Source organism: Eleutherodactylus coqui, chromosome 4, assembly GCF_035609145.1.
Source record: "Eleutherodactylus coqui strain aEleCoq1 chromosome 4, aEleCoq1.hap1, whole genome shotgun sequence".
NCBI lineage: Eukaryota > Metazoa > Chordata > Amphibia > Anura > Eleutherodactylidae > Eleutherodactylus > Eleutherodactylus coqui.
Window position 1 is genome coordinate 173689374 of NC_089840.1, and position 25715 is coordinate 173715088.

At 42.8% G+C, this 25715-nt stretch overlaps 1 protein-coding gene across 1 annotated transcript in view; it reads left to right on the forward strand.

Moving 5' to 3' along the window:
* RET (ret proto-oncogene) overlaps positions 1-25715 on the forward strand; it is an 81364-nt gene that overhangs the window by 30138 nt on the left and 25511 nt on the right. The window contains exons 2-7 of the mRNA XM_066600400.1: positions 13014-13253; positions 14679-14960; positions 19921-20162; positions 21257-21458; positions 22588-22784; positions 23706-23952. Coding sequence (XP_066456497.1) covers positions 13014-13253; positions 14679-14960; positions 19921-20162; positions 21257-21458; positions 22588-22784; positions 23706-23952 — 1410 coding nt within the window. The remainder of the gene's footprint in view (positions 1-13013; positions 13254-14678; positions 14961-19920; positions 20163-21256; positions 21459-22587; positions 22785-23705; positions 23953-25715) is intronic.

Genomic DNA, 25715 nt, shown 5'->3' on the forward strand with positions numbered 1-25715 from the left:
TTCTATCTCAGGTGGGGCACCCTCAATGTCTTCTTGTGGCTCATAGTGAGATCCCAAGGACTTATGAACTTTATTTGACTACTCTGTAGGACCCTCCGGGTCACTACACGTGAAGGCTCTGGTACCCTGTTGTACCACCTGTTATTTGGATAAAAGATGTGATATGAGTGGGCATGGAATGCTCTAGCACCCTGTTGAGCCACCTCCTAGCTTAGATGCAAGATGTGATATGGACGGGTATGGAGGCTCTTGTTCCCTGCTGGGCTGCCTCTAGTTTGGATACAAGATCTAATATAGGCCGGTATGGAGGCTCAAGTACTGTGTTGAGCCACCTCTAGCTTGGATAAAAGATGTGATACAGGTGGGCTTGGAGGCTCTAGTACCCTGTTGAGCCACCTCCTAGCTTGGAAAGAAAATGTGATACAGGTGGGCATGGAGGTGCTTGCTCCCTGTTGTACTGCCTCTAGCTTGGATGCAAGATATAATGCAGGCAGACATGGAGGCTCTAGTACCCTGTTGGGCCACCTCTAGCTTGGATACAAGATGTGATACTGGCGTGCATGGAGTCATACAAGTTCTGTTTGGTATCCTGTGGCATACCGTTCCACATTTGCTGTAACTGAGACTCTAGTTTATGCAAAACTAATTAACTGTCGAAGTTGGTGTCCCAGATGGTCCCATACATGTTCTTTTGCCAATAAATCGGATAACTGGACAAGCCATAGAAATGTGCCAATGTTGTGGAGGCATTGCTGTGATACTTTTTTGTATGGAAGTCTCATCGTACACAATACCATTGAAAACGGAGGTGGCGGTGAGTGAGTGTCAAAGGCAGTACATGCAATGGGTGCCATGAGACCAATCTTCTTCAGCCAAGCACCTGGAAATGGTTCCAACAGACACAGGGGCCTGTAATAATGGCGCCACCTGTCTCTGGATGATGGACAAAGAAACAGTTGGTGATGCTTGTGCTTGTCGAATGATCAGATGATCCTCTCTACTGGTGGTCTGTCGAGGGTGTCCTGAGCCCGATCACCTTGTGTGCCCTCACGCATCCACTGGTCCCAACACCCCATTACATTTTAGTCAGAACGGCCCAGGTGGTGGCAATTTTTCGATACAACTATCCAGCTTCTCCCATCTCTCTCAGACTCTGGTAATGGGGTGAAATCTCTTCTCTGCGTCGTAGAGGCCTCCAGTTGTCAACAAGCTCTACACAAGCAGAAGAAGAGGTCACTACACACATGGAGCCTCTTGAGAGCCTTTTATAGGCCAATGGGGGAAACACTTTTAGGGTCTCAAGTGACAAGACTGTTCATCTAATCACACTACAACTCTAATCATTTGTATATCTGCCCGAGATGGAACTGTATGCTGAGTTTCATAGCAAAATGGCAACTTCTAGGGGCGAGATTATTTTGACAAAGAGGTTAATATAAGTCAACTAGTGGTACCCTTGGTAGCCTTTTCTCTGTCTGAAACTCTTGGCATCTTTTTCTTTTGAAGGACATATGATCTCAATTCTGGCCAGAGCAGATTTTGTTAGGGTTATGTGTTCTCCAATTAAGTCAGTTTCTTAGTCTGTGGGATGCTGTTGCACAGGACCTACCTGGGCAAAAATACAGAAACTCCTGTCAGTTATTGATGAGTATCACACAGCTCATGTCACACAGTTATAATAGAGGAGAACACAGCTCATCCTCCTAACTGTATACTTTTGGTCTGTAGCTTATTTAGGTAAATATAGAAGGTAATGATGATTTAAATTGTACCCCCTGCAGGATATAGTATAGCAACGGGTATAGCTGGAATAGATGTGAAAGTGAAACTAAAATCTTTCACTCTCAAGATGGTGCCCGAGAAGCAGGGGTCTGCACTGCAGGGAAGTGGCTGCAATATATAGAGACCTCCAGAGGGTAACAATCAGGTGGGGTAGGGATGGAAATATGTGTTTTTGCCAGAGCGATCCTTTACAGGTGTTGCCCTACTTCTTGCTGCTTTGCTGCAGGAAGCAAACAGCTCTGTACATTGCACAAAGGACTGAGTTGGTACTGTAGGCTAAGTCCTATTAAAGTGTGCAATGTACAGCGCTGTCTGCTTCCTGCAACACAACAGCTAGAAGTGAGACAACCCCTTTAAGGAAACGTACTCTGAGTTGAGTAAAGCTGTAGGCCCATCCCTTGTCCCATTCTGAGGAGAAGGTCAATAGAGAACTCATATCTTGCAGCGGTCTGTTTCAGTCCTTTATTTATTTTAAACTTGCACTATATTAAGGGCTATTATAAACAATCGGATATCGTTGACTCCTAGTAGACCCTTACTCGAGGATGCCATCCGTCAGACAGGACAACATTGTCCTTTGTTGTTGTTTCTATGGGAAATAGGCACTAGAGGAGAGGAGGGGTTTGGCAGCCACTTATCTTCACTGCTTCATTGCCAGTACGTGGCATTTGTTTTGTCCGAAGGTGCATATTGTTTAGTACAACAGTTGGCTGAATGATCCTATCTTATCCTATCTATGGCTTCTATAAACAAGAGCTAAACATAAGATACTGTATATACTTGAGTATAAGCCTAGTTTTTAGCACATTTTTTGGTGCTGAAAAAGCCCCCCCTCGGCTTATACTGGAGTCAGGGAAGGCTTAAAAAAAAAAGCCCTCCATACTCCCCTCCCAGCCGGCGTCTGTGTCTTCAGTGGCATTCCGGCAGGCTGCTTGAATTCTCTCCGCTGTCATCCCCCGCCGTCCTCTTTGCTTGGCTCTGTCATCCCCCGCCGTCGGCTCTGTGTAAGTAAGAGCTGGAATTGGATCAAGCGTCAGCCAATCACAGCCGGTGCTCGATCATTCGCAGCCAATCAAGCTGCTTTAGAATTCTCTCCGCTGTCATCTCCCTACTCTGCTTTCAAATCCTCTGCCATTAGTGCTGTGTAAGTAAGCTCTGTGATTGGATCGAGCACTCAATTCAATCACAGCGCTTACTTACACAGCACTGACAGAGCCAAGCAGAGAGGACAGCGGGGAATGACAGCAGGGAGAATTCAAGCAGCTTGTCGCACAGACGCCCGCTGGGAGGTGAGTATTCAGGTTTTTTTTTTTTTTTTTACCTAGTATATACTCGAGTATAGCTCAGCTTATACTCGAGTTAATAAGTTTTCCCAGTTTTTTGTGGTGAAACGTATTGTCTCGGCTTATACTTGGGTCGGCTAATTCTCGAGTATATACGGTATACACTAATCGTATCGGCACAGATGAATCTATAGTATGACCCTTCTTTTTCCAGTCCCTATTAGTCTAGAAGGAATATTTTAAACCCTATCAGTCTAACTGCAGCCTTGACCAGGGAAACTTCGGAAATTCATGAGACAATTGTTTTTAGGAAAGTTCTAATAGTTTACAATCTACAATATACTTAAATAGCAAAATACTTGACCACTGCTGCTCCTGTGCCAGAGTGACAGAACATATCCATTGTTTCCACTGTTTGCAAAAGAAAATAAAATTGAAAAAATTCTTTGTACCCCATAATCATAATAAAGAATGCGGCTTTTACTTAAATAATGTGAAGTTGGAAAACATTAATGTTCTGAGTGCTTTACTGCTACAATGAGAAAAGTGCAGAGCTTTATCCTGAAGTGTGGAGTCATTAATTCTATACGCTCTCCGATGTCACAGTATAAATTTCCATCTCTAGCCAGATAATTCTATTCTCAATCAATCTGTTCCCACGGGGGATGTTGCTTATTGATGATCTGCCAGATCTCATCCATATATGCTGACGAGATACAACTGCAGAGAAGTCCGAGCCGGCCGCGACCCTGCGGCAGTTTTCATCACTCTCTCACTTCTCAAACTAATAGGAGGGGCTGTCATAAATACAAACCCAGCAGCTGCCAATTAATAAGTGGAAGTGTATGTATTGATTGATACTTCATACGAGATGGACGGAGAGCTCTCAGGTTGCACTGTGGGCAGAACTCTTTCTGAAAATACTGCCTAATAGTTAGTGCAAACTTACACTAGCCGGTCTCAGAATGAGATTTATCACGCTAGCTCTGCGGAGGGATGAATGTGACAAATCTTTAGTCTGAATAGTCTGGCGGTGCTTTTACACGGAACCATGATCGTTCAAAACTAATGAAAGTGAACGATAGTCCTTCGGTCTAAACGCAGCCAATGACAAACGATAATCTTCACTTTTCGTTCGTCGTTCATTTTATGCAGCATAAAAATCATCGTTGGCTCGTTTGCTAATCCATTGGTTTCAACAGCAAAAGTTCAGTCGTTCTCACTTATACAGCAAATGTGAAAGACTGAACGTTTCTGAAGATTGTCGTTCGAATGAGTGAGTGATATCATCGTTGGCTCGTTTGCTCTCATGCAGCCAGTTTAGACAGACACATACATCGTTGGCGTATTCAACCTTTCTGTCTAAACTGGCTGCACGAGAGCGAATGAGCTGGCGGTCATGTCACTCGTTCAAACGAGAATCGACTCGTGTAAAAGGACTTTATACCACATATCTGGTGTCTTCGTTTTGCTGCAAAAGTTGCATTTAGGCCACACCCCTTTCCCACAAAGGACTACCCTTTTGTCGTTAAAATTCCCCCCCTCGTTCCTTTTTTTTTGTGCAACTTGTCCCAAAAAACTGTTGACTTTTTAATAGCAGATCTAACCTGGTATCTATGCAACACAAATTTTTAAAGAAACTGAAGATTTGCAAACATTTGTGGGTCATCAGTGTGCAGAAGGTTTCTGGCTTGGCTAGTGAGAGGCCTGTGATGTGCGTCAAGAGGGGTGTCGTCTCTCTCCTTAGGGAATGCACCTAGGTGAGTGAGTGAGGAGACTTATAAGGCCATTTATGCTCATAAATGGCCTTATAAGCCTCCTCACTCATCTTCTAGGTGCTCTCCCTAAGGAGAAATGATAGCGTTCCTATCTTTACTACAACACATCAGAGCTGCCGCTGTTCTTTTAAAGCTTTTTGCATAGAGAAGGTGAATGGATCTGTAAGAGGAGGGATGCCAAGTGTCGTCTCCAGACCAAAGAGGCATTTTAGATCTTTGTGGGCAAGATCTATCTTTGGATGCAGAGTATAAAATCGGTGACCAAAAGCTGCCGCCGATGTTCTACTTTTTCCGGCGTTTTTTTTTTTTTTATGGTGCTACAAAATTGCTCATCTGAATTAATACATTGGAATCCAATGCTTTAGATCAGACCTGGGCAAAGCACGGCCCGCGGGCCACATCCGGCCCGCTGAATAGCTCGGACCGGCCCGCAAAGAGTGTCCTGGTGACTCACCAATGAGTCCGGTGTCAGCAACGGGAAGCAGCGAAACTATGCACTCCGAAGCCTTGTCCATTTTGTTCACTTCTGTGCTGTGCTAATAGTTATTCAGGCCTTACTTATTCAAGCACCTCTACCAATGACGTAGGCTTGAATAACTTTATTAAACAGCACATAAGTTAACAAAATGGACAAGGCTTCGGAGTTTGTAGTTTCACTGCTTCCCGATGCTGAGTAAGTGATGCCACTGTAACTTCTGAGTGCCAGGATGCTCGTTGCGGACCTTGGGGAGTGCCAGGACAATCGTTCCACGCTCGTCATTGGTAAGTGTCAGGACTTTTCCCTTTGCATTGTAATTAGAATAATAATACTAATAATATTCACTTTTTAATCTCTCTTCTTGGGGCAGCTCTCTGTGCCCTCTCCTAGGAGCATACTACTGTGTATTAAAAAAATCTATTTTCCGAGGTTAGCTGTTAACCCTTAAATATGGCGGCTAACATTAAAAAAAGAAAAATTGATGCAGAATGCCGAGTTTTTAACAAAGAATGGACTTCTAAATATCTATTTACTGAAACCAAAGGTAAAGCTGTGTGTTTAGTTTGTGGAGAGCAGATAGCTGTATTTAAAGATTACAATTTGCATCGCCATTATGAGACTAAACACGGAGAGAAATACAAGAACTTGACGGAGGCAGAGCGGGCACGGGTATCTGAAGATTTGCTAGATATTACAGCGCCATTCATTTTCAATGGCGGCCGTATTCTGGCCGCAAATCGGGCGGCTGGAATACGGCCCCATTAAGGCAATGTGCATGGAGCCTTCGTATGTTGGTCTGGCCCTCTAAAACCATTCCAATTTCTCATGTGGCCCCATGGGAAAATTAATTGCCCACCCCTGCTTTAGATGGGCGCGGCTTTTGCCCGACTTTTGGACGCAACTATATAGCTGCGTATATACGGTCATGTGAATAAGGCCTAAGGAGAAACTATACTGTTCCTGAGCCGGATCTTTGTTAGGAATGCTGTATCCAGACCGCCTTAAATTCTGTTCCACTATTAACTCTGCAGCAATCCTGACTATGAATTGCTTAATCATCATTTTTACATATTTCTATTCTTGTTACACTTTGGTGACTTTATGCCATTCATGATGTATTGCCTTTATTATTTACCTGAATACGTCAGATCCTGCACCCTACAGAGTTAATGTGCAACGGTTGACTAATGAATGGGCATCTACTCCAATTTTGCATCCATCATGTGACTCTTTAGTGACTCATGGTCTTTTCAATGACTTGTTACAATGTATCTGTTTGCACAAAATTCTCCTGAAAATACAACCCATTATTTGTAACAGGTCTATTTTACATGGATGGTCTCTCTCATGCAGTGATGCTTCAAGGCGGAAGAATTACAGCACGTTCTATTTTGTGCAAGTCTGACATAGGAATAGAACCTGCAGGTGTGCGGTTTCCATATGTGGTGGCCCAGTACCGACCTTGGGCTAGGGAAGATGGCGGGGTAAAAGACTTACTCTTTCACGGGTGGCTCTAGCATCTTCTCCTGCAAAATCTAAAGTGTAGTTGGCCTAGCATCACACAGTAAATCACTGTTCCCCAACTCCAGTCCTCAGGGACCACCAACAGGTGAGGTTTTCTGGACTTCCTCAGTGCTGCACAGGTGATGTAATTATGGTCAGTCCTCAGACATTGCCACAGGTGTTCCTACCATAGGATATCCTGAAAACATGACCTGTTGGTGGTCCCTGAGGACTGGAGTTGGGGACCCCTGCAGTAAATAACAGCTGTGTAGAGGCTAGAGATGAGCGAGCACGCTCGGATAAAGCAGTTACTCGAGCGAGCATCACTTTTCTCGAGTAACTGCTAACCAGTCCGAGCAGGCTAGGGGGGGGGCGGTGGGGGGGAGAGAGAGAGATCACTCTCCCCGCCGCCCCCGCTCACCCCCGCCACCCCCCCCCAAACCTTCTTGGACGAGTAAGCACTCAAGAAAAGTGATGCTCGCTTGAGTAACTGCTTTATCCGAGCGTGCTCGCTCATCTCTAGTAGAGACCCTTTTAATACCTGTTTGTCTTTGTGACACCAGTGCCCCTTCAAAGTGGTCAAAGCACATAACAGAGTCCACAGTCAAAGAAATGGATTTCAAACCGTAGGCACACGGTTCTCTTGAAAATTCAATTGTAAGGTTCCATTACACAGAATTTCACAGTCTTAGGCATTAGTATTCGAGCACTCGTACTCCTTATTCTCTCCTCTACAAGTTTGAATCCGAAAGTCACTCTTCCCCGTTTTGTGCATCCGCAGTCTAAGTTGTCTGCCAGACGCTTGGTGGGGTATTCCCGTTACTCACTAAGCAGATTCCACAAATGCTTCTCTTCTCTGCTCAATTGACACTCCACAAATGTAGTTACTCAGTCTCTCTCACGTGTACTTGTTATTGGAATAGATGAATGGAGGAACCATATACTTGCTACTGCCCGCTCCAGGGAAACAGGATCTGCTCCCCACACTCTCCAGAGGAAAGGCACTCCATTACCACAGGAGTGAGCCCGGGACTTGGCACGGGTAAGCTCCAGATCTCCAGTCTCCTCACATGGTTTTCTTTCTCCATCACATCACCCGCGTACTGGAGCACCTCTCACACGCACCTCTTCTCTCTCCCTCTTACCAACTACCACTCACTCTTAACTCCTCACCCCAGCACCTGACTCATTCCACACACATCACACCCACAGCAGGTTAAGAAGGACAAGACACATAACCAGACTAGACTGAAGTAACACCAGACATTAAGCCTTCTGTGACCTGTCTGGGCCAATACACATAACATCACATAGTCTACAACACTTAACAGTACAAGAGAATTCTCCGACCCATCCGTGTGCAGGCGGCCATAAGTGTAACTCCTCAAGGAGACCACCAATTGGTGCGGGGAATGTTTTTTTGCCCCATGCAGCCATAACTCCCCCCCCCCCCCCCCATCTATATACACACAGTATGTAAGGATCGGTTGTTTTTTTAAGGGAACAGTAGTAATATTCAGTAGCACTGTTTTGGGGTACATATATCATTTATACTTTTTCTTTTGGGGGGATACAAAAATGGCAATTCAGACAATGTTTTTTGTTATCGTTTGCATTTGGGAGTGCAGCAATTGAAAGACAAATTTCCTTTCTTTGTTTATAGCACTTAGGCTGCTTGTCCACGGGCGTTTTTGGATTGCATTCCCCACGGCGATAATCCGGCCGCGGGGAACACAATGCACACTTTCCATAGCAACCCCCCTGTCCACCAGCGGAGAATCATAGCGATTCTCTGCTCGCGGTCGGCAAATCGCACTGACCGCGGAGATCCATCTGTGGGCCCCTGCTCCTGGAACGCCTGTTGACAGGCAGCCTAGAAGTTCTGGTTACTGTTGGCTGTGGTATTTTTGGGGTTAAATTGCTGAGATAGGAGATACTGCCAATTCCCGCTGTTGTCCGTTCCAGCAGTTCTCCTTTGGGTGATGGCATGCACACATTTTTTTGAATGCATCATCATTCCACTGTATATTTACGGTGCTGGTCAATGGTGGATTCCCAAGATCACATTGGTTTCTCAGCGTGTTCTATAACTAAAATTATTAAATGCCCTTTTTTTTTTAAATGCACCAGTCCTGACTTTTGACCCTATAAACCAGGGGTCCCCAACTCCAGTCCTCAGGGACCACCAACAGGTCATGTTTTCAGGATATCCTATAGTAAGAACACCTGTGGCAATGTCTGAGGACTGACAATAATTACATCACCTGTGCAATACTGAGGAAATCCTGAAAACATGACCTGTTGGGGGTCCCTGAGGACTGGAGTTGGGGAACCCTGTTCTAAACTTTCCATTTTCACTCTGTTTCCCTTTGGTTGTTCCTGAGAATGACATTCAGTAGTTCTTCACTCTAGTCAAGCATGCTTGGTTCATCCTGCATTCACTTCTATGTAATTGCTCTGCCGCAATCTTCAGCAGCATGTGCAGAGCGGGCTGTGTTTCTGCTCTCTCCCCCTTGCACTCAGTAAGCTCCGCTCCCCCTCCTCTGACAAAAGGTTAACTATTTTATGTACACAGGAACAATTCAGATGGTTTTATTAGGGCTATGGGATTAGTTTTGAGGGCTCCATCCATTTCCTTCTTCACACTGTGTAAATTAAATCCATGGGGGAAGACAAATGGCTAATATCCAATTAACCCTTTCAGTGCACAGAATAGTTTTAGGGTGCTTTTAGACAAGTCGATTTATCATTTGAACGAGCGAGTGATGTCATCATTGGCTCGTTCAAATGAGAAATCTTTCAGAATCGTTCAGTCTTTCACATTCGCTGTATAAGTGAATGAAATGATGGAATGAGCGCTGTTTAAACTGAAGGATAAGTGAACGAGCCAACGCTGGTTTTTATGCTGCATTAATTGAATTATGAGCGAAAAGTGAATAATTCTTGTTTGTTCAGTCATTGGCTGCGTTTAGACCAAAGGGTTATCATTCACTTTCGCTTCTTTGAATGATTTTTTGAACAATAATTGTTCCATCTAAAAGCATATTTACTGGTAAATTCATAGAGATGGGAGGGGGCAGCAGCCGGGAGGTGATGCAGGTGTTTCTGGGAACTGTAGTTTCCCAGTAGAAGTGCTGGTCATGTGACTGAGCAGACAGACAAGTTGGCTCACTGAAGAAACCTTCACCAACAGCAGTACCAGAGTCTATATACATAGAAGCAAGAGACGTGTAGCATTCTGTTTAGTGATATTCGGAAGGGATTGGGCTTTTGACCAATTTGTTTGACTGTGGAATAGCTCCTTTAACCCTCTGCTTCCAGCGCCATAAATGTACGGTACACGGCACGGGAGTTTGAAGACCTTAAAGGGGCATTCCGGTTACACACAGTTGCTGTCATATGAATGCTAATCAAATGTTAAAGTTTGCAGTGCAGTTCTGCTCTGGATTTTGTGTCTGTTGCCCTATAAACCATTCCCTTCTCCCACACTTCAGAAGTGTTTACCCACAGGTTGCCATAGATACGTCCTATAGACATTCCAGCACTACAGGTCAGGCGTACCCAGTTGGAGCGACTAGGGACAAATGTTTTCCTTTCAGCTGTTGGGATCCGACTGCTGAGCAATAGCAGGACAGCGCTTAGCAGGGAAGCATGCAAAGTGGGGAATTCTACAGAAGGTAGTTTCAAGCTGCCATCTTGGAAAATAGTGATGTGGGGAAACATCAGAAATGGAGAACATAAGAAGGTAATGACTTCTCGATTTAGACCCATAACCAGCTGTGCATAAACATTTTTTATCTGGAATATTTGAAAATTTGCTTCACAATCGGAATCTGCCTTTAAGGTTACCTTCACACGGGTGAGAGCGATATCAGGCCAAGAAGCCCCATCAATATCACGCTTGTCAATGTGTGTGTTACCTGCGCACACGAGGTGTTCTTCATTCAAAAGTGCCTCACATCAATTCTCTAAAATTCTAATCCTTCGGTGCTTGTTTCACGTGCGTCGGAGGATCAGCAAGTGTTTCAATGGGAAACATCACATCACACTCACGTATACATGGCACGCCTGTGATGTGTTTGACTATTCCATTGAAAACAATGAGCAACGCTTTCAGAGGGATGTGAAAAGATTGAACATGCAGCATGTTACGTTCGTGTGGGCAAATAAGCACTGGGCCCACTGGAACGTGCCCAAAAAAACAGGGAAATCACAAACACAAGGACCTAAAATTAATTTCAGACTGGACGTGCTGACGAAAACACCAACTGGACAGAGAAATACATACTGCAGACTTGACTGATGGACCAGACCTATTGATAGCGGTCGAAACGTCGCTTTTCCTGTATGATGATGAGATTGTCATTTGGCATTCCTATTTGAAGCATAAAGCTGCTGTTTATTTGCACCTAAATCCGGAATTTCCTGCCTGTTCTTTCTTGATTTTGACTGATGGACAGACATAACATAGGGACTGACAAGTGACCCAAACACTCAGGGCTTAGTCACACGGGCGCATCCGGGCGCCGATGCGCCCGTCTTCCTGCAGGATAAGACGGCCGCGCTGTAGGTGTGGAGAAAGAACACATGACCAGCTCCATTACCGGTCATGTGTTCTTTCTTCTGGCGCTGTGGAGAGTCGTCCGTACCTGCAGTGCGGCTGTCTTCTTCATGCAGGAAGACGGGTGCATCGGCGCCCGGATGCGCCCGTGTGACTAAGCCCTCACCTTGCATACGTGTACCCCTAAGCAGATGTAATAGCTATAAAAGTACCTGGGATTGTTTCATACATTGGCCAATGAACTTAAGCCGCAAGGCCAGGGCAAGGCTCTTTGTGTCTTGCGGTCCCCACACTAGCAAGACACATCTACTAGTAGACCCAAAGGGCCAGCCTAGCCCAGAAATGGCAAACAAACTCAACAGGACAAAGCAAAGACAAACTGACAGAAAATAAACGTACAAATGGACATGAACCAACAAACTCACAGCAAGCTGCAACAGACAAGGATACGTGACTGCTCACTCTGGACACCAGACAGACACTGACAGGAGCTGGGTATATATGTGAGCAAAGACCCAGGGGATTGGCTAGCAGGAGATCACCACACCCAGCCAGCACAATTATGCCACACCTGTGGGCTTCTGCTGCTAAAAACCCTAGTACTGCAGGTCCCAGCAGCACAACCTAACACAGTGCTCATATGTATGACTCCAAAAGAATGGAGTTCATATTCGCACAAGTTTTCTGTGTCTTGCAAAGCACAAAACTCTTGCGAGATTCACGCTCCTGTGAGTGTAGCCTTACTCTTCAAGTATCTATGTGTCTGGGTCTCTGCACTGCACAACTTAGTTTATAATGGGATTGTCCTATAAAATGCCCCCCGGAAGAGAGGTCCGTACAAGTGTGCTCTTTTCGTGTGGTTTTATGGGCAAAGTCCCTTGTATCAAACAACTATGGTTGTGCAAGTTGGTGGTTACATGAATTGTCTATAAGAGTATACATAGTGGAACGTGGACCATGTGGCAGCTGATCAGTGAGTGTCTCTGAGACGCGGAAGTACCAGAAATATGAAAAATAACATTCATGACTGCATGTGTTTGACCTCCCTATTATCTAACACCCACGCTCTCCTGTGCTGTTGTAGCACTTCACAAGTCGCCTTTCAACTGAAAATTGTAGAACGACTTGCTTTTTCTTTGTGTCATTAGGGTAGCAGCTTCTAAACTGGTGTGATGTGGCATGTTTATAAGACCCCTCTAAACCTCCAATAGGCTTACATAGTGAATATTTTTGTGTTTTCTACTGTGGCAGTGATATATCAGTTTAGTGCGAAGTATGTAGGAAAACTCGGACCCTTTTACAAGTTACAGAAACTATTTATTTAAGTAGAAAATAAAAATATTCCAGAGAACCAGATCTATTAAACAAACTTATCCAACACCTGAAGTTGTATGCCAGGGGTCCAGACAGAAGCTGCAATGGTGTATGTTGGGATATACTTTATATCTGGTTCAAATCGCCTCGCAGTTTTTGTATTTAATACAAATATAGGTAAACAGTGACCTCTTGTGGTGATATTTGATAAGTGCATGCCCTTATATACGGAAAGTGATACAAAGAGATGTGAAGGGGTAATAAATGAGCAACTTCAAGAAAACAAAACTAATAACTAGGCTTTGTCTTGACAGCTACTTCAGGACTGTATCTTCCAAAAAAGGAATTCTCTGCAAGTTTACACCTTGATCAGCCTGCTGGTCTAATGCTACTACAAGTCAATGCACTGAGCGACAACCAGGGAGAGATTCCATACTACACCTTATGCAGGGCAGTTCTCAATCCCAAGTATATTCGTTTTTTCCATGTTGATGAGCGGACAGGAATCCTTTATCTCAACGAGACCTTGACAAGTAAAGTCTTCACTGAACTAAGTAAGTGTAACCTGCAGACTATAGACTACTGATAGCAACAAGCTATAATCTGCAGACAGAGGGTGGATAATGTAATATTTTCTGAGGTTTAGCAGATTATTATTGGATCTCTTTTATTCAAATAAAAGGAAGTTATTGCTATGACACTAGATTCAGCATATCTTGTTCTTTTTAAAAAGGTTTTTTGATCTGATCAGAAATATAAAAAAGTCCCTGCTCTTAGGTGAGTAACTGCTCATCAGGTATACTGCCGTACCGCCAGAGAGCAGAAGTACTTATTGATCATTTTCTTTTCCAGCTGTACTGCACATTTGTTTTGATGTACCCAGGGTTTACTGCGGGTGGCTTGGCGTGTGAAGCATGCCTTCCAACTTTCAAATAACAAAGAGCAGAAAGTCCCAAAACAGTTTTGTTTTGAAAAAAATTATGTTTTTTTGGCGTGTTTTGTTTGGGTTTTTTTGCGCTTTTGCTGCAAAGATAAAAAGCATCCAGATACTAGCCAAAGGTTAGTAGTATTATGTGAAATGTCCTACAAACATTTGTGCTTTTTTGTAGCATATTTTTTCTATTCTGGTGCGGCCTTTTGGGTTCATGGCGGTTTTTTAGTATGTAGCTTGCAGCATGATGTAGGTCTGCTGCATTTCAGGAGTTTTCCTATAGGCTTCTGTATAGGAAAAAAGGGGCAGACCAAAACACAGGGACTATGAAAAAAAAGTCACATTCAACATGGTAGAAACCACATCCAAGGTGCTGCTGGATCAACTTAAATGAAGACTCCACAGTTCAAGTTGTTGCATCACAGGTCTTTATTAGACAATGAGACTGTATAGCACAATGCGTTTCAAACCCCTCTGGGGTCTTCATTATCAGGGGTTGAAACATGCTGTACTGTACAGTTTGGTTGTCTAAAAAAGACCTGTGATGCAACAACTTGGATTGAGGAGTCTCCATTTAAGTTGCTCCAGCAGCGCCTTGGATGTGGTTTCTACAGCATGGATTGTTGCTTTACCAGGTTACACATCCCTGGCTATACCACGGCTTCAGGCAGGTAGATTGGGGCTCCATGATTACCAGTTCACAGATGACAGTTATTGGGGTGGTGCCCTGATGTGCACAGCCCCACCAGGTGAGAGGCATGTACTTTTGATTCTGTTCTCTCCCCACTCGTGCCGCACTCAGGTCAGCACCCGGTTTTCTCTCTATGTTTTATTGTTGAATTCCTGAGACGTATGGAAAAAAAAATCACATGAAATTTTTTCTAACAAAAAACACTGTATAAAGGAAACCTTAAAGGTCTTTTTTTTATAATAGTTTGTTCTTTGTTACAACAGATATGATGGATGAAGGTTGTTGATCTTTTTTTATTTCTTTGTTTCTTTTCTTTGGTTTCTTTGTTTGTTTATTTCTTTATATTTTTTTTCCAAGGAAACTCATCAATACAAAAACTGCGATTCAGAGTGAAGGTGTCAACTGCTCCTGCTCAAAATCAAGTCTGTGAATCCCCCTTTGCTGAAATTAGTCTCACACTGGAAGACGGCAACATTCCCGACTGCTCCTCTCTGGAACCAAAGGACGTGTGCTTCGAGAAAACAGAGCTTTCCTTCCACATCAGAGAAAACAGACCACCAGGCAGATTCTTCCAGTTCTATCCACACTTCAGTGTTCTTCAGTGCCCAGATATCAATGTCAGCTACACAGTAATATTAGGTAGGAGCCTAATAATCATTTCTCCATTAATGACCAATGTGAAACCTTGCACAATTACAGAAAGGTATAGGGTAGGTCATATTTTAGGACTGACCCTAAATAATATCTGATTACTTTTAGGTGATGATAGAACCACAGATGAGTCAGTAACAACCTCTCAGTTTATTCTCTTGTTAAATACAACCCTAATTCCAAAAAAGTTGGGTCGCTGGGAAAAATGTAAATAAATGTAAAGAAAAAAAGAATGCAATGATTTTGAAATTTCATCTAACCATATTTTATTCAGAATAGAACACATGAACAGGGGGGAGGGAGACATTTTTCAACTTCATTAGAAAAAATTAACTCCTTTTATAAAATGATGGCAGCAACACATCTCACAAAAGGTCTGCCAGGGCCGTGCCTGTCATTGTGTAGCATCCACTCTTCTTTTTATAACAGTTTGTAAATGCCTGCGAAATGAGGAGACCAACAGCTATAGTTTTGGGAGAGGAATGCTGCCCCATTCTTGTATGATGTGGGATTCTAGCTGCTCCATGGTTCTAGGTCTTTACTGTTGGATTTTTTGTTTCATAATACACCACATATTTTCCGCTGAAAGGTCTGGACTGCAGTCGGCCGGTTCACCCCTGGACTCTTCTTCTGGAAGCCATGCTGTTGTGATGGATACAGTATGCGGTTCAGCATTGTTCTGGTGAAATATACAAGGCCTTCCCTAAAAGAGACGTTGTCTGGATGGGAGTATATGTTCTACAACCTCTATATAGTGCTCAGCACTGATAGTGCCTTTCAAAATGTGTAAGCTGGCCATGCCATAGGAACTAATGCAACCTCATATAATCAGAGATGCAGGACTATGAACTGTGCACTGATAACAAGCTGGATGGTTCCGCTCCTCTTAAGTCCGCAGGACACGGCGTTCATAGTTTTCGAAAAGAATTTAACATTTTGATTCAACTAACTACAGAAGTTTTCCATTTTGCCTCAGTCCATTTTAAATGAGCTTTGGCCCAAAGAAGACGCTGGCATTTCTGGATTGTGTTGATATATGGATTCTTCTTTGCATGATGCAGCTTTAACTTGCATTTGTGGATTGCATGGCAAACTATGCTTATAGACAATGATTTCTGGAAGTAATCCTGAGTCCATGCAGTGACTTGCCTAACAGAATCCTGCCTGGTTTTAGTGCAGTGCCGCCTGAGGCCCGTAGATCTCCAGCATCCAATATTGACCATCAGCCTTGTCCCTTGTGCACATGAATTTCTCCAGATTCTCTGAATCTTTTGATATTATGTAGTGTAGATGGTGAGATAATTAAAAGCATCACAACTTTAGGTTGAGGAACATTTTTCAGAATTTGTTCCACAATTTTTAGATGCAGATTTTCTGAGATTGGTGAACCTCTGACCATCTTTGCTTCTGAGAGACGCTGCCTCTCTAACATGCTGTTTTTATATACAATCATGTGACTTAGTAGAAAATGAACCCTCCAGCTGTTTTCCATTAGCACAACTTACTTTTCAAGCCTTTTGTTACCCCTGACCCAACTTTTGTGAGATGTGTTGCTGCCATCAATTTCTAAATTACTTATTTTTTTTAAATGGAAAAATGTCCTCCTCGGCCCTCTGATATGTTCTATTGTGAATAAAATAAGGTTAGATGAGACTTCTAAGTCATAGCATTCTTTTTTTTCTTTACATGAATTTACATTTTACACTTTGTCCCAACTTTTTGAGAATTGGTGTAATACAGTTGTTGGCATACCTAAAAGACACAAATATGATTAACCCGTTAGTGACGAGGCTATCATAAAACTATGTCCTCCATACAGCGCGGGCGTCCTCCATACAGCGCGGGCGTCAGCTGTTTATTACAGCTGACACTCGCGGGCAACAGCCGTGCTCGGCCGTTCAGCCGATCGCGGCTATTAACCCTTTAAATGCCCTGAACGCTGTTCGGCGGTCCCGCACGCCCCCCCCCCCCCCCCCGCGGTGAGATCGGGGGAGCCGTGCAGGTGTCATGGCAGCCAGGGGCCTAATGAATGGCCCCAGGGCTGCTTTAACAGACTGCCTATCAAGCCATCCACACAGGGTGGCTTGATAGACTGCCTGTCAAAAAGCAGTATGACATAATGCTATAGCATTACGTCATACTGCAGGAGCGATCAAAGCAAAGTAAAGATTTTTAAAAAATCAATAAAGTTTTTTTAATTGTTAAAAAAAAAAAGTTATAAAAGTTTAAATCACCCCCCTTTTGCCATATTTATTATTAAAAAATCTAAATCATAAAATAAAAATATGTATTTGATATCACCGCATCCGTAAAAGTCCGATCTATCAAAGTAGTGCATTATTTTTCCTGCACGGTGAACGTCGTCCGAAAAAAAAAAATAAAGAACGCCAGAAATACACTTTTTTAGTTACCCTATCTTCCAGAAAAAACACAATAAAAAGTGATCAAAAAGTCGTATATATTCCAAATTGATATTATTGGAAACTACAGGACATTCTGCAAAAAATGAGCCCTTGCTCAACTACGTCAACAAAAAATAAAAAAGTTATCGCGCGCACAAAATAACTGCAGAAAATAATTGAAAAAAATTAAATATCTTTAAAAAAAAATACAAGTACTACAGCAAAAAAAAACTATATAAATTTGGTATCGTAGTAATCGTACTGACCGATAGAATAAAAATATCAGGTCATTTTTGTTGCAGTTTGTGCGCCGTAGAAACAGGACGCACCGAAAGATGGTGAAATTTTGTTTTTTTTCCATTTCTCTCCGCTTAGAATTTTTAAAAAGTTTTTCAGTAAATTATATGGTACAATAAATAGTGCCATTGAAAAACACAACTCATTTCCGCAAAAAACAAGCCCTCATACAGCTACGTCGATGGATAAATAAAGGAGCTACGATTTTTTAAAAGGGAGTAGGAAAAAACAAAAATGGAAAAAAGCTAAAAAGCTCCATCACTAAGGGGTTAAGGAGTTGGCAGCTCCTCTTCTTAATTATTATCAAGCAGGCCCAATGTGTAAACTAAATGCATACTTGGAACTAGGATTAACCACCTGAAAAAACATGGGGTTTATTTACTGCAGATTTAAGTCAGAGATCAGGCTTAACATATCTTGATTAGTTAATTCCTAGGTAGATCATCAGAGGTATGGAGTAGATCCCTGATGCCTTACCTCAAGAATGAGAACATTTTAGCCCACAGTTTTGAGCTCAAAGGTCATCACAGAAAAATGGAAAAAAGTTGGACTTAATGGAAACCTGTTATCACGAATTAGTTTCCCAGACCACCATCACCCAGTTATCCAGCACAGTAACGGTTCCCAGTGAGCTCGCTCTTTTTAAGCTTCTTCAGCCTTTTCACAGGTCTGAGCTCCTCCTCCTCAGCGGGCCTCTGTCATGCGACTCCTGGCACTTTTAGGTTGCTTTTACACATAGCGATAAATTGTTCGCCCTAGTGTATGAGCCGACAGTGTTACAGTTCGTTCATTCATTCGGGTGGTCAGTTTAAACACAGAGATCAAATGTTTATTTTTATTTTTTAACAGGATTGTTCAGTTGTTCAATTCACATTCAGAGAATGAGAGGTACTGAATAGAGATGAGCGAGCGTACTCGGATAAGCACTACTCGCTCGAGTAATTGGCCTTATCCGAGTATCGCTGTGCTCGGGTCTGAAGATTCGGGTGCCGGCACGGAGCTGGGAGCTGCAGGGGAGAGCGGGGAGGAACGGAGGTAAGATCTTTCTCTCCTTCTCTCCCGCCCGCTCTCCCCTGCTCCCCGCTGCGACTCACCTGTCAGCCGCAGCGGCACCCGAATCTTCAGGGACGAGCACAGCGATACTCGGATAAAGCACATTACTCGAGCGAGTAGTGCTTATCCGAGTACGCTCGCTCATCTCTAGTACTGAATGATCGCTGTTTAAACCGAACGATAAGTAAATGATCCAATAATTATTTTCTTGAAATGAATGATAAGCAAATGAATTGTTTAGCATTCGATCGTTGCCTGGTACTCGGAAAAAGACCCATTAGTACAAACAAAAAAGGGGCAAAAAGTGAGCAATTCAGACAAATGGCACAGTTGTTCCAATGCGTCATCCATCTAAACGCCGTTCAGGTCGGGACATTAACTCTATCAGCACATCTGTGTAAAGAAAACAACGTACTGTTAGGAAAAGTTTCATATTCCCTATTCAGCACATCTGTGTCTCTGCTTCTCTTCCTGCTTTTTCCACCCTCCCCTCCGCTCTCCATAGACTTCTATGAGCAGCATGAGTCATCACCCACCTTTACTTCCTAGCCTCCTCAACGGATATCACATGACAACAGGCAGCAGATAACAAATTTGAAGGAAGGCAAACACCTTGTGGCCAGCATCTTAGAGTGATTTTTTTTTCATGATAGAAACATAATTTTAGGTAAATAAAGTGATTAGTACTCTTGCTAGTTATTACATTGGCTATCATATAAGCGCGAGTTGGTTGAGAAGTCAGTGACTTTTTAAACTGAAGATATATCACCTACCTAAACTTATTCTGATGGCCAAGGGGGACTATGCATTTTCGATATCTTAAATTATCAATAGTTTTTAGATTAGGTTTAGTCATTTCAAGGTCTTACACTAGTAGTAAAAACATAAGCCTCCTAAATTAGATTTTATAGGGCATCCTGTTCATACAAAGCTGATCTTCTGTTTGACCAGGAAGGAGGGAAAGAGCCGAATGTGCTCCTGAAATAAACTCTCATAAATGATGAATGTAGAGCTCAAATTTAGGACCAGATAAGGTTTAGATAAATGAATAATAAATTTTGGGATGGAAATTGTCAAAATATTTTCATTTAGTTTGTCTAGTTTGTGTTCTTAGGAATGATTACTGATGAATCTCTATAGGTACGGTATGTTATCTCTGGAAGAGTCTGATGAATAACTCTGCTTTCCCTACACAGACCAACACCTTCCTTTCCAATACAAACCTGATACATCTGAAGTAGTTGTGTCACGCTCCCTGGACCGAGAAGAGAGGGAGGACTACGATTTAGTAGCTAAATGCACTGTAAGAAACAGCACCAAAGAGGTGGAGGTTGAGAGGTCATTCCGGATCAAGGTGGATGATGAAGATGACTGCGCTCCTTTCCTTCCAAATAGAACGGATTCTGTAGAAGTTGTGGTAGAATATGAAAGAAAGGAAGTAAGTGATTTGTACAAGGAAAAATAGAAGCAGTGGGATGAAACTGAAAGGGAGGAGACACAGATTCGGTATTAGACAGTGAGGGGGATCAGTGAGCGGAACAGGTTGCCACAGGAGGTGGGGAGTTCTCCTTCAATGGAAGTCTTCAGAGACTGGACAGACACCTGTCTGGGATGATTTAGTGATCCTGCATTGAGTAGGAGGTTGGACCCGAAGACTAGGGAGCACCTGATGACCCTGGAGGTCCCTTCCAAATCTACCATTCTATGAAAGGATTCTCTTAAAGGAACACTCCAGATAATGCTGAAATACTAAATAGAGAAGTAGTGCTCCAAACATACAGTGGCATCAGTCATCTATGGACTGCTATAGTATCCATTTAATGGATCCTTTTTTTTGGAGGCTGCATCTGGATTGAATAGTGCAATCTGCTGCGCTATTTCATCCTGAAAAAAAAAAACCCCAATGAAGAGGAGTCAAATTGGCCTTTATCTATTTGATGACGCACTGCGCATACCCATGAACACTCGTTTGGCTTAATAGCCATTTAAATCAAAGTGGGGTGAACTAGCCGTGCTGGCGGAAATATGCACAGTATTATGTGCAGGCACAAGCGCTAAGCATACTTTGTTCACTGCGCAAAAAAGATGCATAGGAGCGAGCGCATTTTGCAATACACTCGTGTGAAGCCACTCTTAGCAGTTGCTATTGGGCCCGGAAATAGAGGGGATCATCTAGCGTGCAACAACATTGTTCCTTTTGGAAGTGAAAACAAGTTGATGGCTTTCTGCCATCCAGCACTACTATATTTGGTCTATGATATATGGCACTATTATCCATACTGTAATTATTGCTACTAGTGCTCATGTTTGTTTTCTGTCGTTCGGATGATATGGGCCCATATAATTTTGCTATAAGGCCCTATGAATTGCAGTGATGCCCCAGCTTGCTCTGTTTGTTTGTTACAGAGATTGTTGCTTTCCGTCGATATTTGTACTTTATCTGCCTAAGATCAAAAAATTCAACCTGTTGTATGTTGAAAATCACCTATATCAAGAATACGACCTCTAACTTACGATTTCCTTCCCACATAGGGTACTGTCCTTGGGATGCTGGTAGTTCTAGACCATGACTTGACGCCTGTCTATCCACCCGGCAGTAGTCACAACCGATACACAGAAACCATCATCAACAATGAAACATTTATCCTAGAAAAATTCCAAATTCAGCACAACTTCACTGAGATTAAAGAGATCCGAAATGGCAACGTGATTCGAGGAACAATGCACGAATTTAGTAAGAGATTAAATGTATCAAAATTACTGCAAATGTAATGGATAACTGTAACCTAAATATTTCAAAAATGTAGGTGGATGGGCTTTCAAGGCAGAATTCAATGAAAATCCAGATCAGAAAACCGTCGGGCTGCTGTGGATTTATGACTCTGATTTAGCCCAGCCAATAGAAAAAAGTCGCATGCAGATTTTTAGGCGTGGGTTTTGCACGGAATATGTGTCAAGAAGTGGCATGTCATTAGTATGTTATTTTTTTTTCTTTTTGCGATCCTATTAGGATCAATGGGAGAATTTTGGATGCAGATTTCACCTAAAAAATATTGGTGTGAAATCTGCAGCGAAATACACCATGTGAAGATGGCCTAAAGGTGTTCTTGAGGTTCATCATTCAGTACGCATTGCTTTAAAACGGAAAGTAACTTTTTGAAGTGCTTTTACGATTATTGTTCGGATCCCCGTGATCCAGCAAGAATCTGAACGATTATCGTCCTGTGTAAAACTACCCTTAGTGTCCTAGTGGTGATCTCAAGGGTTAGCCTCTGACTATTGTGTGTTGATTTCACAGTAGCCCATTTGACTAATTGCGGATTAGGAGTGTCAAATAATATGGCTGCCATTACACCTTTATAAGGGCTTTCTATTGTTGAATGACAAATCTGCCTAGCTGTGGAGCGATATATGCCCAGGACTATATAGTAACATAACTGGACAGGGTTTTTATTTAGGAGGCTGAAGTCTGAAGTCCTTCTATCCAGATAATGCCCACTAAGTTCATAGTAAACTGTTTCTCCAGTTTTGCTCACCTGCCTCTTAATCAGAGACTGCTGATACAGCGGAGCGGCAGAGTCTATTTATTACATTCTGTCAATAAACCCCAGCATACATTTATGGGAATCTACATCCAGATGGACAATATATATGAGTAAAACCCTTCTGCGGTCTGGACTGGATTTTTACTATGGATATTTTAGGAAATTAGGAAGCCATCTCATAGATTTTCAATAACTGTGTATTGTGCCCCGTTTCATGTTCTCATCCTTGAATGCAGCTGTAGGATTGTCGCAGCAGTTGCTGTCTCATAGTCCCCATATTCAGGTGTCACAATGTAATATGTTGTTTCTTCCTTGCAGTACTCAAGCTAAAACAAGGGATTTCCATAAACAAAAACTCATCATATCAAATCATTGTTTTGGTCAACGACACTGAATATCGTCCTGGCGGAGAGCTGAGGTTGTACTTCAATGTCACAATCAAGCCTGTTACAATTCGATTCCCTAATAAAACCTATCAGTTCGCTGTCAACTGTAATGCCAACCGCTACGCCCAGGTAAATCAACTTTTTCTCTTCAAAATTCTGACCCTTTAAATACGTTACTACACAGATTTCATGTAATTAAATATAAAATGCTCAATTGTAAGTCAAGAAGTTACATTGCCCGATACTGCCTAGTATGCCGCTTCTCACTTATTGACTTGAGCTACCGCCCTGTAATTGGAGACAGATTGGTTAATAGGAACACCCCGGCTGACCATTTAGGCAAGGGCTGTTTGATTATCTTTGTGCCACAGTAAACTTACTGTAAAACCAATATGCAACATTAACGCGACGCAACCTCAATGTTTCCCAAAGTCCTCGGCGAGCTTCCATCCATCACAATCTAACCCGGTCAGAATAGTTCTGGGGCCGTCAGCAGGATTCTTGTGGAGCACCTAAACACACGATATTATGTATCTCTTGTGTTTGTCTGCTCCATTTCAGCACTTTATATTAGTAATGCATGCTTTATTCTTATATTTGAGGTGCTTGGAAGGTTTTGTGCTGTAGGATAATGCATTGAGGACATTAGGATGTCTTCCCCAAACTTTAACTTTGTGTAAACCTGTTATTTAGTCTTTATGCTAGTTGTGGTCAGAATGTTCAGGTAGCAGAAAATCTACTGTATATAATTGGTGCATATTATTAGAATATTCTGTTAACATCACACTATTAGAAGATGCTTGACATATATGGCTCCTGGTGTATATAAGGAATGTAGCTTTAGGCCCCCATTCATCCAACGCCCAAGGAGCCTTGTACTGTGACCAATGGATGATATGTAAGGCTACACAATGACATACTGTACATATGAGCCATAATCTGAGTACAATCCCAACATATACCTCTAACGTATTGATGTGATGTGAACAGAGCAATGCTTGTTTTGTTTCCACTTACTTGATCTATCCTGATGTCATTTTTGTGCTCTAGATAGGAAGAATATGCATTGAGCATTGCTCGCGTCTCAAAGGCGTCAATGTGAATTATGAACTTCAATCTTCAAACAACACACATGCTATTGGCATCCAGAAGGAACCAGGCGAAATGTTTGCTACCCTTTATGTTAATGATCCCGTTGCTTTGGCTACCCATGATAGCAAGGAGATCCTTTATACTGCTTTAGCACAAGTTAAGGAACCTTCCAAGACACAAGTACTTATCACCATAGAAGGAACCTGTAAGTACCAGTATTCCTTTTAACTACCGGGTTATTACTATGATCTTCCCGATATGAGACCCCCATAACTCCCGTTTAGTGATGCTCCGATACAGAAATTTAATGACAATGGAAACAAACTCAAAGTTTTGTTGCACAACATCAAAAATGTTTTCCCCCTCAGAAGTGGACACACATGGAGCATGTAGTCAAGTTCCTGCCATACATGACGTAGCAGATCATGACTGACTAATGCAGTGACTTCTGGGATGCGTCCTTGCAGGTCATCAGGCTGGAACTGACTCACAGGGTAACAGGTGAATCACCCTGTAGGCCCACCACTCATCTGCACTATATACAGACAGGCAGCATATAGCATTTCAACCAATCTATACTTCCATGTAAGAAGCTGATTAATGGCTGACCTGACTTCTAGGCATACTGGCAGACCAGCAAGTAGTCTCTCCTGAGTCCTGTGCTTTTGATGTCACAGCGAGGGCCCCCAACACCAAACATTTTGCAGCATCTCACTACTGCCTGAACACGTATTACTGGAGAGCTCAGAGGGCCACTAGTTCAAAGCAAAATCTGTGCTGCAGGCTACTGAGAGGGCCTCCAGAAATGGTCTGAGGCACAGGCATAGAGCTTGTTTACCGCCAGCACTGTAGCTCCGCCCACAGCTCACAGGTCCTACAACTTACCAGCACTAACCTCACTCTCAGAGTGCAGAGAAAGCTGCTAAAGCAGACAGACCGGAGCTTCTAGCACTCTGAACTGCACATGAGCCATACAGTCCAGTACTTCCACCCCTGTCCTCCCATCATGCACTGCTCACATGACCTAGAAAATGAAGAAAGTAGCTAGACCAGGTACAGTGAGCCTATTACAGAATGATTTATTGTGGTGATGTACTTTAGATTTTAAACTATCAGTTTGTGCCCGGAATACCCCTTTAAGGTCACATGCAAACAACTCTGACATTGTTTTTTTTTTGCAGCAGAAAGAAATCCAATTGATAAAGGTGCTACTCCTCTAATACTAACCATTAAAATGTCAGACTTAAAACCTGAAGAGACCTCATTCCGCGTTTTTTTTTTGTTTCTCTTAATAAAAAAGTGAACTTTAATCAGAAACAAGTCTGGCATTTTCTAGTTACTTGAGGAGTAGCACCTTTTATCAGTTGGATTCCTTTCTGCTGAAAAATGATACCTGGTTTGCGCTCCGGAAAGGTCCTCCGGTGGACTAACTGAGGCTTGCAACTCCTGTTTCTGTCGGTGTCTGTATGCTGCTGTTCGTATTCTGACACAACTTTACCAGTTGAGATCATTACACTTTATGTAGACTTTATTGCACTTACATCAGATAGCGCCCCCTTGTTCCGCCCTTAACCTTTCTTTTGTGCTTTTCTCCCAAGTTCCTTGCAAATCAGCATGGTAGTCAAATTGATTGCTTATGGTTTTGTGGGTAAAACTGCTGCTCACCTGCAAGACCAATAAGAAAGATGGAAAAATACCCCGCAGCGCCATCTATTGGATGGCAGTATTCCTTCAATTCAAAGTGACCCTATAACACGTCCTCAGTGACTGGGAATATTAAACCAAGCCAGAAACCTGGCCATGGTATCTGGCTTGGTTTAATATTCAGTCATTGAGGGCTTGTTATAAGGTCACTTTGAATTGAAGGACACGACACTGCTTCTGACCCACATCATAGCCCCCTCACAGACTAAGCCAGAATCCTACTGCACACTGATGAGGGTAAGCACCCCAAAATAGTCTGTCTGT